Source organism: Branchiostoma belcheri, unplaced genomic scaffold, assembly GCF_001625305.1.
Source record: "Branchiostoma belcheri isolate BF01 breed outbred unplaced genomic scaffold, Haploidv18h27 scaffold1, whole genome shotgun sequence".
Taxonomy (NCBI): domain Eukaryota; kingdom Metazoa; phylum Chordata; class Leptocardii; order Amphioxiformes; family Branchiostomatidae; genus Branchiostoma; species Branchiostoma belcheri.
Genome location: NW_017802379.1, coordinates 5,545,675 through 5,559,628, shown reverse-complemented (window position 1 = coordinate 5,559,628; position 13,954 = coordinate 5,545,675). Strand labels below are relative to the sequence as shown.

Here is a 13,954-nt window from a genome sequence, read left to right as displayed (position 1 = left end):
GGTAAGTCATATTTGAACAAGGAGATTCTGGACAGAGACGACGAAGACCCACAGGAAGCCACACAGCTCAAGGTCATCTCTGAGAGCAAGGTCACAGAAAACGTCCGAGTCTGCGCAAAGGAGGGAAGAACCACACCAGTGAAGAAGGAACAGGAAGACTTAGAGGACACTCTCGGTACCAGGAAACAGCAAAACGGACACCATGTGAACGGGGACAAAGGTGAAGAGTCAAAGGTCAATGGTGGGCCAAGGGTCGGCACAAGAACGCGAAGGTCACGAGTAAGAGGGATGGAGGACGAGGAGGAGGACAGCAAATCTAAGGACTCCCTCCCGGAGGAGAGATCCCAGTCACCAAAACCAGCCAAGTTTGAAAAGAAGTCTCTCAGCCAATCAGGAAAAGACAATCAAGTGGAGAATGAGGTGGAGCAGAAAGAACCGGAGAACGGTAAAACAGAGCATGCTGGGAGTGAGAAGGCGGCGGGTTCGGGGGAGGAGCGGCCGTACGTCCACCTGACTAAGTACGAGCTGCAGGGCCTGGAGTATCTGGTGGACAGGCTGGAGAAACAACCTGCCAACAAGAGGAACGTCCCTGACGCACTGACGGATCCCGACGGTCTGCTGAAGGATGTCAAGGTTAGCATGACCTTCAACAGTCACAAATCACGAGTAAAACCTGTCTATCAAGTCCCTTAAATGGTCACAGTAGACAGTCGGCTACTATAGACAGTTAATGCTTGGATTGATACGAAAAATAAGTTAAAGGGCCACAAAATAAAAAAGTAGCTGAAATGTCCAGGTGGTCTTTATGTACAGGTGGTCATTGTTTTGGTAGATGAGTACAATCCAATCTTTGCAAAATGTTTCTTAGTGATATATTTATAGAAAAATGTTACCTGGTAGCTCTACCAACACCCATGAACAAGTAATTGCAACTGCATCCAGTATGCATGTTCACCATTCTAATGAGACAAGGCATTTTTTATGGTACATGTAATAAAAGTGGTGTTTTTTTTATGACTTCAGACATTGTTGGAGGAACACAAGCCGGACAAGGAAGAGGAGTCCATCACAGGGAAACCTTCTATCTACTGGCCTCAGTCGGAGAACAGAATTAAGGTAGACACACACCTGGGCATTCGTACCTTGTTGTACACCTGTAAAGTAAAACAATAGTGTAGATGCATTACATAAAACAACACAGTATCCTACCTACTTTGTGTTAATAAAAGTACCGGTGCTAATATTTACATGTCTGGATATCTTGACAGCCCATATCACCATGTATTATGTATATTTGTCAAAGACAAATTGCAGTTTGTCTATTTTTAGTACCAGTACAACCTGAAATTCTACATCCTGTTTGTCGTTTACAGTCAAGTTTTAGTATAATCAAATGTAACATTCCCCCGTGTATAAACCCATGCATATTTGTGCATACCTGAGGGTTTCATTTAGAAATATTTTAACCTTCTCCCTGCTGCTTAACCCTGTAACCAACAAAGAATTGGTAGATAAATGACTTCTTCAGGGTAAAAAAGGTTAAACAGTCTCTTTTTGAAAGTGGCGGATATGTTGGTGTAACCTGGCAGATAAGTGTTAATGGAGGTTAAACCTCTGTGCCTCTAGCCTGTGAAGAAGAAGACCTATGGTGCCTCCGGCAGCGCCAGCAAACCCAAGATGAAGTCGGCGACGGGAAACATCAGCCGGCGGCGGACGCGGTGTCGTCAGTGCGAGGCGTGCACGCGGGGAGACTGCGGGGAGTGCCACTTCTGCAAGGACATGAAGAAATATGGCGGCCCGGGACGCATGAAACAGAGCTGTATCAGGAGAAAGTGTCTGAGGGTAGGGATGATTACACTGTGTGGCTATGTAGCAGTGATTTGCTCTAATTAATTTGAGAGATTATAATCCACGATAAAACAGATAGTGAGTGAGTGAGTACAAAGATCATAGAAAGATAGGAAACAGTATGGACGGAACAGAATTATTGTTTTGGGTGGCTGAGCTGTGAGGTTTTATGTAAGTTTGTCCAGACAGAGTAGGTTGACAGTATGTGGGTTGGGTAAAGATTGACAGGCAGAATGACAGCAAAGATCTCAGTATCTGGATGGGAGCCAGCAGGAAAAGTTGTCATGGGGGAATTCAGGAAGCTAAGAATCGCATACGTCCCCAAAGTCTGATAAGGTCACCACTTTCTTTTTGAATTGGTTCTGACTGAAGCAGACAGTATGTAACAATTCTTTCCTTCCCTTCCCCAGCCTGCTCTACCAAACAACGCGTCCTGTAAGGTGTGCGGTACGGACGATCGTGATGATGACAGCGACACGAGTCTGATGGAGTGTGTGATCTGTGGGGAGATTGTCCACCCTGACTGTCTGCAGTGTGAGGGGGAGGGGGTCGTCAACGAGGACCTGCCTAACAGCTGGGAGTGTCCAAAGTGTAGTCTGGAGGGGAAAACTGAAAAGGTGACACTACAGACTTTTGAAAAAACTTTGCCATAATAAATGATATTAATTATTTTTTTCTTTTGATGCCCACGATCATGATAATGATCATTCTGGCATACTCATTAACACCTGAGCAAAATGAAGAAAGTCGTGTAAAGTGCGTTTGTAAGGGCACAAGGTTGGTGATATGGCAGGATTCGAACCTAGGACCTCTTGGTTCTGAGTTGAGTGCTCTGCCGTTATGCCACATAACTCATGATTTCAAGTGAATAGAACGAACTCTCAAGTAATCAAAGATCAACCCATATTTTTGGAAGGCTTTTATTGAAGATTTATGAATTTTTGCATTGGCAGTGATCTCATGGGCTGGTGATGTTTTTGGTTTCAGATGATGTGCAGGGTGATGAAGAGACCCCATGCAGCTGAAGGCAGAACTGCAGACGGCGACAGTCCAACTGGCAAAAAGAGAAAGGTAGATCTTATTATTCTCTTCTCATGATTCTTTTACAATACATCCATTTTATCAAACTGGAAGGTGAAATGTGATTATTTACGGAAAAAAAATTTTCCCATTGCTTCAATCATATTTTCATAGCTGCATATTTTTACAATACAAAATGTTTTAGATTGACCAGTAATTGTGTGTGATGTTTCAATGTTGGAACTAATAATAGCTAATCATGCTGCAATGATGAATGATTTCAGGAATCAAGTACAAGTAGCGAAGTGTCCGATGACTCACCAAAGAAGGTAAACAGGGTTGTAACAAGTTGTGATTTCTATTGTCTGGCTAACTTGAAGAGTTTTGATCTATTTACAAATACTAATTGGCCGAAATGCTGCATCAGAATGTAAATCCAATCTTCCTTTGATTTATCTGCTGTAGCTGAAGGATTGTTAGAGTTTTAAGTCAGTAACAAACCGTTGCTTTTTTTCATTGAAGGGAAGTACAGCTGAGGAAAGCAAGCACCCAGGGAAGAGAGCGAGGAGCAACGAATCACTGGTTAGTCTTCTGACACGTTGTACAAAAAACTGGTCTGTTTAACCTTCTCCCTGCTACCTAACCCCATATCCAGTACAGATTTAGAGCCAAACAGTTACTGTAGCAGGCTGAAGGTTAAAGGATATAGATTATAGAGAGATGTAGTTAGTAACTTCTCAACTACCCCGGTACTAATCTTTCTTTTTAAATTTTCACAAATGCACATAACTTATCACTTCATTTGATTAGATATGTACTAAGTCCTTGTTTTACTTATCACTTCATTTGATTAGATATGTACTAAGTCCTTGTTTTACTCTGCCTGGTTTAAGTTTTCATTGGTTTAATGTTGGATTGTTTACAGCGATCAGAAAACAACAGAAGTCTGAAGAAGAAGCGACATCATTCCGAGTCCCCCCGACCTGGCACAAGTGACCTTGACAAGGACAAACATGGCGGCAAGAAGGCCTTCGGGAAGAAACTGTCGGGAGCGGTAAACGGACACAGCCAGCCAATCACGCTGGTCAAACGGGGCCCACCCAACCTGCGCCGCAGCCCCCGCGGACGGAAAGCACGGCCCCCGTCTCCAGCCAGACCGCTGAAGTTAGAACAGCGAGTGATCCGTCCGCGACCCATCAGTCCGCCAAACGACAGCATGAAGTTGAACGATGGGACAAACCATCCACTGCCACGGAAACTGTGGATGCTGATTTTCCAGAACCTGGCCAACAAGGAACTGTGCAGGTTAGAATCGCGTTGCAAGACTCAGATTCATAGGTGTCTCCCAGCAAATTGTAGCTGTACCATAATCTTATGAAAAACACAGAAAACCTAAAAAAAATTTTCAATCCTGTTGACATGTCCTGTTTTTCAGTATTCTTGATCAAAATACAAAGAATGATATTGCCAATGTGATAACCAAAATCATTCCAGGGCCTGGAAATACTGCGAATTATGTGGAATAATATTTTTACTCAAACCACTGAAAATCAAATTCATAGCCCTCGAAACATGACAAACATCACTGCCAACTCAAGGCAGTTTTTGCAAATTTAACCTTTTGTTACAGAAGATACCAGTCTTATTAGCTCTGTGTTACACAAAAAAAAGAATCATCAGTTACTAGGTAGAAATTCAAATCCAAATACTTGTTGTGATTGGTTGTTCCTCTGTGACAGTTGCATGGCCGTGTGCAAGACGTGGAACCGCTGGTGTACGTATCACCGCCTGAACCAGCCGTCCGACCGTTCCCCCCAGTACGACACTTTGATTCAGATCAGCAAAACTTTCTCATAAGCTTAGAGTTCTGCCTTGCTGGGTTGTACAGTTGTACTGACTGTGTGTTGACTGGCTATACAGTGTACAGAACAAGGGGTTGTACAGTTGCAGTTTGAATTGGAGTTTCTTCTTTACAACTTATATCCCATTATGTTCATTGTGCAACCTGTTTAGCAAACCTGTCCTTGGTTGCTGTTTCTTGTGTGTAGTTTGCACAGATTATGCGCAACCAATGTTGAACACCAATGTTGAACACTGTGTAGCTTGTTTAAACATTATCTTTTGCATCACTCTCTTACCAATAGTTCAGAGTTCTTTAGCAGCAGCAGATTGTTTCCTTGTGCTTTGTTCTTTCAGTGCTTTCTCACCAACTTCTGATATCCTTTTTTTAGCTACGGTGGCTTGCTGTTTATGCAGTCTATTTTTTCATTGGCACAATGTTATAATCCACACATTTTTGTGGTCATATACATGTACATGTTGTAGTTAACTGCACATGGCAAATGTTTGGTTTTCTCATTTATATACATTTTATTCATAGTTTTCTCTTTGAGTCAGATTCCGATATCGATATGTACTAGAGAGTGATGACTATGCCTAACCCCAATACCAATACAAACTTGGTGACAAATGGCTAATTTAGGTCTTGAGTCATAAGGCAAACATAATTTTTGACCATTTCAACAGATGACCAATGCTGTTCTTTTTTACATCTGTAGGTGCCTGGCCACATGTAAGACCTGGAACCGTTGGGGGAATGACCATCGTCTGTGGAAGGTCATTGACCTGAGCTACGCCCGGACGCTCAACCCCAGCGTGCTGGAGGGTGTGGTGCGGCGCCAGCCCATGACCCTTGACCTGAGCTGGACCAACGTGCCCAGAAGACACCTGAGTTGGCTGATTCAGAGGTCAGTAGGGAAAAATGATGGTTGAAAAATTGTTACAAGATCCTTCCCGGGACGTATTTTGGGTTTTTGTGGCTTCCAAGTTTATCCCATTTCCTGTGTCTGCCCTTTTGACCTGTCATTCTGTCAAACCCTTTCCCACATGCTGTCAACCTACTCTGTCTGGACAGACACACAAACCAACATCTTAGCCTCCCAAAACAATACTTCCATACATGTACTTGGAGCTAATTAAGCTATACATGTAGTTGTAACAAGGGTTGATCTGAGCCCCTCTATCAAGTAATTTTGAGCCAACAGGTGTTTCGTAAAGTTTTTAAACAGTAACATCTTTCCAGTCACAAGTAAGGTAACAGTCTCACTAGCCTGGGATTCATGTTATCAAATGAATAAATAAATAAATACTATGTTTATTGCCCTTCCAGGCTGCCCACCCTGAAGCACCTGGTGCTGTCGGGCTGTGCGTGGTCGGGAGTGTCAGCCCTGTGCACCTCCACCTGTCCCCTGCTGCGCTCACTCAACCTGTGCTGGGCCGAGGGCATCAAAGACTCCACCATGAAGGACCTGCTGTCCCCACCTGCTGACCGACCGGGGGCTCCTGATAACAGGTGTGGTTGGGAATAATGTGCATTCTTTATGTGATAGATTTACAGCAGAAATTCCTTTTAAGGGGAACATATGTGAGCCTCTCAAACTTTGAACAGAGACAGGAAACTGCTTCTGGAGTCTTGTGTCTATGAGGTCACCCGTTCACGTGGGCCATTCTGGAACAGCCACAGTGACATTGTCACTGTCCCTAAGGCCAGGACAAAACAGCTAAAAAATAAAAATAATTCTGTATGTGTAACTACATGTATGTAGATTTTTGTGCCAATCTTTGTTTGAAAAAAACGTAGTACACAAACTACACTTAATTCAGGTTAGGTGTTTAATAAATAATCAGTCTGAAAGCCTGTGGGTGTTTTATCAAAAATATAGTTCAAGATTGGACAATTAAAACTAGATAGTCTAATTAATGGACATACATTGGTTTGATGTTTGTCCTGTACCTAATGTTTTTCATACTATTGTTGTTGCCCGTACCCAGGAGCCGTTTGCGGATGATGACTGACCTGCGGTTGGCCGGCTGTGACGTGGCAGAGGGAACCATCCAGCTGCTGGTCAAACACATGCCTCACCTCAGTCACCTGGACCTCAGCTACTGTACCAAGGTAACCCTCTCTAACACACAGTCAGGGCAGGGGTGGACACTTAGCATGAAGAAGGTTAAAGTTACACCAGCAATGTCTAAAAGGTCTCAGTAGCTTTTGAAATAACTATAAAATTTCTGTTTATTTCCGTACAAGATGTTTGGGCCATATCAACTGTGTGAAATGATTAATGCCTTAGTAGTACCTAATACATTTGTATGTGTAACGTTACTAGTAGTTTTGCAAACAGCAAAGAAGTAACTGTTACAGCTGGCTAAAACACAGAAATATTCCAAGGAAAAGCTCTGTTATTTTGACATTACTGTTGTACCTGACACTGACACATACAATCATATAACCCATGCTTTTCACTTAAATTGCTTTATACAGTCGAACCTGTACTAGTGGTCACCTTTTAGTGGTCACCTGACCATAGCGGTCAAATTTGGCCAGTCCCTTGAGTGACCACTATAGACAGGTGTACTTTTATAGTATCATTTGGTCTTGGTTCAAGGAAATTTCTACAAAGTCTGACTGGAGAAGAAACTTTCCTTTTAAAAAATCTGACTGAAAGTTGATCTGTTGTTACCCCCCAGATAAGTGACAGTTGTATGGAACTGCTGACTGCAGAGGGGTCGCCCATCCGAGAGTCCCTGACAGACATCAACTTGACGGGCTGCCGGAAGCTGACAGACGACAGCCTGAAACTGCTGAGTCACTGTCCTAACGTCCTGAAGGTCGACGTGCGATCCTGCGCCCAGGTCACCCCGGAGGCATGCCAGCAGTTTGCCTGCGGCAGGGATGAGCCAATGGCTATCAAGGAGGACAAGCTGATCATGCTGGCACCCTGAAGGGTGAGGGTTGGACTGCAATCCTGCAGTAGTTGGTCTGGGAGCTAGGATCATTTTAGTGATGCCCGTTTTTGATATGTTCCATGATTATTTTGTCTAATTATGGTGGTTGTATACCGATGTTATTTGTACGCAAAGAGTTGACTGTTTATTAAAGCCCGTTGAACACAGTATTTCCAGTTCGTCACAAGTTGGGTTTCTAGAAAAGTTTTCCACTGCATCTCCCTCCTTGAAAAAAAGTCCAAAGATTTTGCCATCAGCAATACAACACATGACAAACTCTTCAACATTTATCTCAAAAAGGCTCTGTCAACTACCACTAAGTATTAGTGATTGCAAGTCATTTTTTCTGTCACTGACAGTTTTGACATTTTGATGATCATCTCATCAACTTTTTTTTATAACTTATGTATTCTAAGACATTGTACGTTACAGAGAATACTACAGGAATTTGAAACAGTTCCAAATATTCAAAGACATTATCAACACACCACCCATTCAGTGATCCACCCTGTCTGGAAAATCTGTGAGTTACGATAAAGTACCAAGGTGACTCTGTACAAATCATCAATGCCATTGTACAATCCCTGAAGATGTAAGAGTGTACATCCATGGCTGTGGTAGCCATGATACATATCATGCCCTAACTGCACTCATCTTCAAAGGGAAGATCTCTCAACATTCACTATACAGCAAAACATGTCTATTTCAGTGGATGCAGATAGATGACATAGAGATATGGATCTTAGTGGCATCAATGTGTATGACATACAGATATTCCAGGACTGTTACAACACTGAAAATAGCACATCATTGCAGTATTGAAGATTCAGACTTCCAAAGGTGCTTACCTGTGAAAAGGTGCTTCATTTTGTATCATAGGTTACTGTTGATGTTGTTGACGTTGTACATCAACACAATAAGCGTTAATGATAAGGGATGTACAAAAAGATGTTCTTTGTCGTTTAGACATTTTTGCTTGGGTTTAGTGTTTTGATAGATTGATTGGATGGTAGATTGGTGTAGTTGCCTTGTTTTGTTGTGATCTACCCTTTATACACAGGATTTGAATAGAACTACCCACCTGTTGGACTAGCTCCACACTTCTTCAGTTATGGTTCTCAGAATTTAAAGAATTGTACACTTTGTGATGACTCTGAGTAACTTTGTAGCATGATCAGACACACATGGGACTGTACAGGTATATCTTCCCCCAACAAGTCATGTCAGGAGCATCTCTGAAATAAGGTTCATTTTGAGAAATGATGTTTTTGATTTATTATACCTGTGATAGTCGCCGATGCGAAAAGCGGAAGATTTAGAACTTTAAGCTGTAGATATCACTTCATGAGTTTTATCTGATCAAATGTCCTTATTTCCGTTACTACCTGTTTATACCAATGTTATACATGTAAAGTTTCTGTTTGCCTGTCGTACACATTACAGAGTTTGTCTCCAAATGTAGTGTTTGATATGTATCTTGTACAAAGGTGTGCCATGATTGTAAGGAAATGGCGAAGGCACACATGCCAGTTCTTGTCTGTATGTTTTTTCCAAAGAACTGAATGTTTTGTACAGAGTTTGTCTGTTTATTGCTGTGCCAGGTTGTGAACTGTAGCTGGCTGTAGAGTACCTTATGAGGATGATGTAAGTTAGCTTAGCTACAGTCGTTTTGGACACAGAAGTTCCAGTAACACATGTGTTAACAGTTCAAACACTCCAGCACAAAATACAGTATAACAGGTTTCAGTTTTCACACCAAAGGGAGGAAAAAAACAACCCTTGTGTGTTCTATGAATGCACAGTACCCCCCTCCCCCATTTGTGACATTAGGATACATTTCTATATCTAGGAGAAACACATGTACATCAGTTTCGAAAGACTGTAAAGAGATGTTGAGTTCCTGCAGTGTTCTGTGTGCTGGTGTAAAAGATGCTGTGGTGAACAGTAGACTATTTCCTACTTTGTGAAACATTTTCCAACATCCAGGTAAATCCAAGAAGCATTTGTCTGTGAGAACAGTAACGTTAAATCTTGTTGATGTATAAAAGCAGAAACATGTTTTTTTCATGGTTGCTGAAGTGATGACTGTGATGGTAAAAGATTGTGGTCTTCACAAATGTCTTTCAAGAAAAGTGTAGGCTAGATGATACTTCCTATATGGACATCATAAGACCACAGATCATTCTATGGTTCAAATGTCGACAGTTCTTATGATGATGTCTTGTAAGCCATGTACAGGTAGTTGTTTCTACAGATAAGACTTTCAAAGGTTGGTTACGCTTGTACTTATGATTGAGCTTCTGTGTTAGTTGTCTTGTGACATGCTTGAGCACATTGCAGCTGCAGTTAGCCAAGCAAACGTACAGTGGCGCTGTGACATGGCTGAAAGTTGAGAGTGAACATTTTTGAAAGACCAGATACAGTGTTAAGAGGGTAACTAGACCCAGCATGGCTTAAAATTGCAACATTCTGAAGGAGCCAGCTTAGCTAGTCTCAAGAATGGTTGGAGAGATTATTATGAAGAAATAAGGAAGAGCCATGTGTGGTCACAAGACATCTAACACAGAATCTGTCACTAGTTATCATCACCAGGCTGTAACTGTTACGGTTGTTCTTATGCATGAACATTGTTCCAACACCGTCTGACTTTGTGTTTCACACTCCTAACAACACTAGGAGAAGGTGGTAGTGGTTACGTTGATTCTGAATGGCAATCATTCTCTTTTTTAAAACTTGACTTTGAACTTTTTACTGCCGATCACTTCTGATTCTTGTTTATCGATATACCTCAATCGTCACTTATTTATTATTCTCATCTGAACGGTGTTGAATTTTGAGTGTTGTTCCTTTCTATTATAAATAAAGGAAGTGACTTTACGACTGTTCTTTCAAATGGTGTTGTGTATTCTTTGCACTTTGATAGCATTGTTTGCCACTCATTTTCTCTATATGTTAGAAGACAGATTTTGAGATCTATGACAATGCCACAATAATGTTGGCAAAACAATCTTAAATACTTCTTTCAATCCGTCTTATTCTTACTGTAAAACAGGCGTTCCAACTCGAAGATGAGTTGAACGCTGCAGTACATTGAGAAGAGTAGACCAAGTGTTCCCAACGGGAAGTTGGACTTCAGGAGTTTGTGGAAGTAGACCGAGCCGGCCTGTCTGCCTCCCACGAAAACCAAGTTATTGATGATCAAGAGGGTAGCAACCGGCGCAAATATGGCGGCCTTCAACCTTCGCTGATTCCTGAGGGAACACGTGTTCAGGTGCAGCTTTGCGGTGTCGGTTTTGAGAAGTGCCGACCCGACGGATTCTGCCAGGATGCCCAGCCAGTTGAAGACGCTCCACATGATGATATTGTCATGTCCGCCATGCCAGAAACAGACGAAAGTGAAGCAGGCAGCACTTCCTATCAGCTGCCATAGCAGTCCCTTACGAGATCCTCCCATTGGAATATACACATACCTGCAGATAGAAAAAAGCATTGATCTATAAAGTGATTTTCCTGCACCTTGTCAACAGTTTGAAAAGTTTGTTTGTTTTCCTCAACATTCAAGCATCTGTTTTTATCTGCCATTTCACTGCTACAAACTCATTTGCAATAGGGTAATGTTTTACTTTTAAATGGAGGTTTTGTTCTTGGTCACCAAGAATGTATGAAACATAAATCATGGTCTAATAGTGGATTAAGTTTCATCATACAGTAGTATCACACAGTAGTATAATAGTGATTTCAACACTTAGTACCTCAAACTGCTGCTTGTATTACTGCAATGATTATTTTTGCCGCTGTGGGGCGTTTTTGATCTATGGCAACTTCAACACCAAGTGCCTCGAACTGCTTCTCCTATTACTGCAATGATTATTTTTTTAATGCTCGGTTTCAAACCAAAGAATAGGTGTCAGATAGATATAGATTTTTCACTTAAACGATTTTGACCCCGTGTGTCATGTTATCATCCATTCTACAATGTAATTCATTTAACTTATAGCAGTTTGGTCTCTCTTTTTTTGCCTCAGTACATTCTCGGTAATAGGATTCAATTGACATCTTACCTGACGAGAAAGATGTTCAAGCCGCTGTCGAAGTACTTCCACGTCGTTCTGAAGCTGTAACACGTGCTGACACACCGGGGAAGGCGCGGGGTTTCCACTCCATCCAACATCGCCAGCGCGGACGTCAGTCCGTAAAAGATGACGTACTTCACGTGAAGAAAATGTCCCTGTAGATAGCCAATCCCAGCGACAACTACAGGCGGTAAACTTTCAAAGAGAGGAGCGTTGTGTTCCAAGGCACAGAAGTAGAGGAAGTGACAGGCCAGTTCAGTGATGACTGCCCAAACCGTAACTCTACAGATGTACCAACAAGCGCGCCGTGGTCTTGCCCTGTCCACAACTGGAGTGTTGAAGTGTTCCTGGAAAGTATCGTACGTTACCACAGGTCCTAGGAACGCCAAAGGGATGTAAAAGTTGTAGACAAACAGATCCATGACGCTGCAGACTTTCTTGTCCTTCCTCCGACAAACCTCTAAGCTGAAGCTGAGCAGACGGAGAACTGAGATAGCGGTGATGCTGAGGACCAGGTAGTAGGTGGATTCCGAACCGGCTAGTCGGTACTGGAGAACTCTGAAGAGACTGGAGTTGAGGGTCGCCACAAGGAACGTTCCTAGACCCCAGCACAACAATTTGGACCTCAAAACCGCCGCTGCATAAAATAGTAGACTGTGCAACGTCAAGAGCGCTAAGGGCTTGAAGCCAATCACGCAATGTAGAGCTAACAGACTGTACGCGAGGAAACACTCTCTTTTAAACTTGGACAGAAATCTTCGCACCATGATGCTAACGATAACGTGTCCTAAGAAACAGGTAAAGAGTCCATTCTTGAACCACGTCTTCCAGAAGGTCCATTCAAAGTCCGTGGTATCCATCCTCCTTCCAAGAAAGGCGGACGCGTTCTGTTTACCTCCGAGAAGTTCGATTTCATTTTCCCGAGACGCCACGTAGACACTGTAGATGCTGTACGCAGCGGGACAGCAGAATCCGACGGCGTACAGCATCATCTCTGCCGCCGGTAGACTAGAGCTACCCGCGCCTCCAAAGCTACCCGCACCGCCGGAGCTCTTATGATTTGCTGCCCTGGTTGGTGACATGGTACTGGCTCTTGTGGTTTGCTGTCGCTGAGATGTTACTTACTCCTACGCTTGCCTAGATACCGTGTTTTATATCGTTGCATACGGTAGATTTCGTCTTTTGCGTAGCACTCGTCCCATAGACCATTACTTCCCTGGCACGTTGTCTGCCTTTAGTGATCTTTAGTGTAACTACGTCAGGAACCTATACACATAACTACGGTACCCGTGACAAATTTAGATATTTTTACTGATCAATAATGTATGTGGATTTACATGGGACAAGATTAGAGCGTGATAGATGGAGGGTCAAATCAAGTTATCAATTTTAGGAAACGAACGACGGTCCCACTTCCGTCAGAAATCGTGGTTGATCCCTGTCAGTAATCCCTGGCGAGATGCGCACATGGGCTCACTTTATGGCTCAGCTATACGTAATTAGCTTCGTGTCATATACTAGTACATGCAAAGCCTGGCTGAATGATCTCTGGATTGTTTCAGATATGTCCCAGTACCTCGAGGTACAGAGTCGTTGCACAAGTAACACTAACGTTCGCTTTCAAAAGTTTGGGTGAAACTTTTGTACGCAATAATCACACAGGAACATTTGACAATGTTAGTGTGTTCTTGACTGATGGATATTCGCGTGATTCAATCAATTCAAAGTAGGAAATCTTGTCCCAAACACAGTCCCAAATCAAGCCACATTCTGCCATCACCGTGAGACAAAACGATGGTATCAGCGCAGAGGGACTAAACTGTAAGCTGAGATGTTCGGTCACCCCGTGACGGCCGTGATCTATGTCTAATTGATGGTCCTGGGAGACACATCTCGATACAGTCTCTTATCTCAGGTCAATAAATCAGGCGAACAAGAGGGCCGTTTCGACAGGACATCTGTTCAGCCGTCCAGGAAGCTAAGCCCGCATCGTGAGTTATGATGACAGCACGAAAACGGTTGTCTCTGTTCACATCACGCGATGCGGGTGGTACAGTGCGCTAGTGGAGCTGCCTGGGCACAACAGCGGTGACGAACTCTGAAGTTACATGTACAGCAATGCTGGAACTAGAAAAGAAAGTTCCTGTCAGAAAACGTACGATAGGTTGACAGCAAAAAAAAAGAAATCGGTGTCAGAAAACGTACGATAGATTATAAACAAAACA

The 13,954-nt window shown here is 42.8% G+C and overlaps 2 protein-coding genes across 2 annotated transcripts in view; one reads left to right on the top strand and one right to left on the bottom strand.

The window, feature by feature from the left end:
• LOC109463838 (lysine-specific demethylase 2B-like) overlaps positions 1 to 10,549 on the top strand; it is a 59,030-nt gene extending 48,481 nt beyond the window's left edge. The window contains exons 11-22 of the mRNA XM_019760719.1: positions 2 to 633; positions 1,024 to 1,116; positions 1,627 to 1,842; positions 2,259 to 2,465; positions 2,836 to 2,919; positions 3,153 to 3,197; positions 3,391 to 3,450; positions 3,794 to 4,173; positions 5,427 to 5,615; positions 6,038 to 6,220; positions 6,700 to 6,823; positions 7,399 to 10,549. Coding sequence (XP_019616278.1) covers positions 2 to 633; positions 1,024 to 1,116; positions 1,627 to 1,842; positions 2,259 to 2,465; positions 2,836 to 2,919; positions 3,153 to 3,197; positions 3,391 to 3,450; positions 3,794 to 4,173; positions 5,427 to 5,615; positions 6,038 to 6,220; positions 6,700 to 6,823; positions 7,399 to 7,653 — 2,468 coding nt within the window. The 3' untranslated portion in view covers positions 7,654 to 10,549. The remainder of the gene's footprint in view (position 1; positions 634 to 1,023; positions 1,117 to 1,626; positions 1,843 to 2,258; positions 2,466 to 2,835; positions 2,920 to 3,152; positions 3,198 to 3,390; positions 3,451 to 3,793; positions 4,174 to 5,426; positions 5,616 to 6,037; positions 6,221 to 6,699; positions 6,824 to 7,398) is intronic.
• A 129-nt stretch (positions 10,550 to 10,678) lies between these two features.
• On the bottom strand, positions 10,679 to 12,957 carry LOC109463903 (protein-cysteine N-palmitoyltransferase HHAT-like). Its single transcript, XM_019760791.1, has 2 exons — positions 11,793 to 12,957; positions 10,679 to 11,126 (listed from the first exon to the last, which is right to left on the bottom strand). Exons 1-2 carry the CDS (start codon positions 12,809 to 12,811, stop codon positions 10,679 to 10,681), a joined length of 1,467 nt encoding a protein of 488 aa, XP_019616350.1. The 5' UTR covers positions 12,812 to 12,957.
• Positions 12,958 to 13,954: the final 997 nt, after the last annotated feature.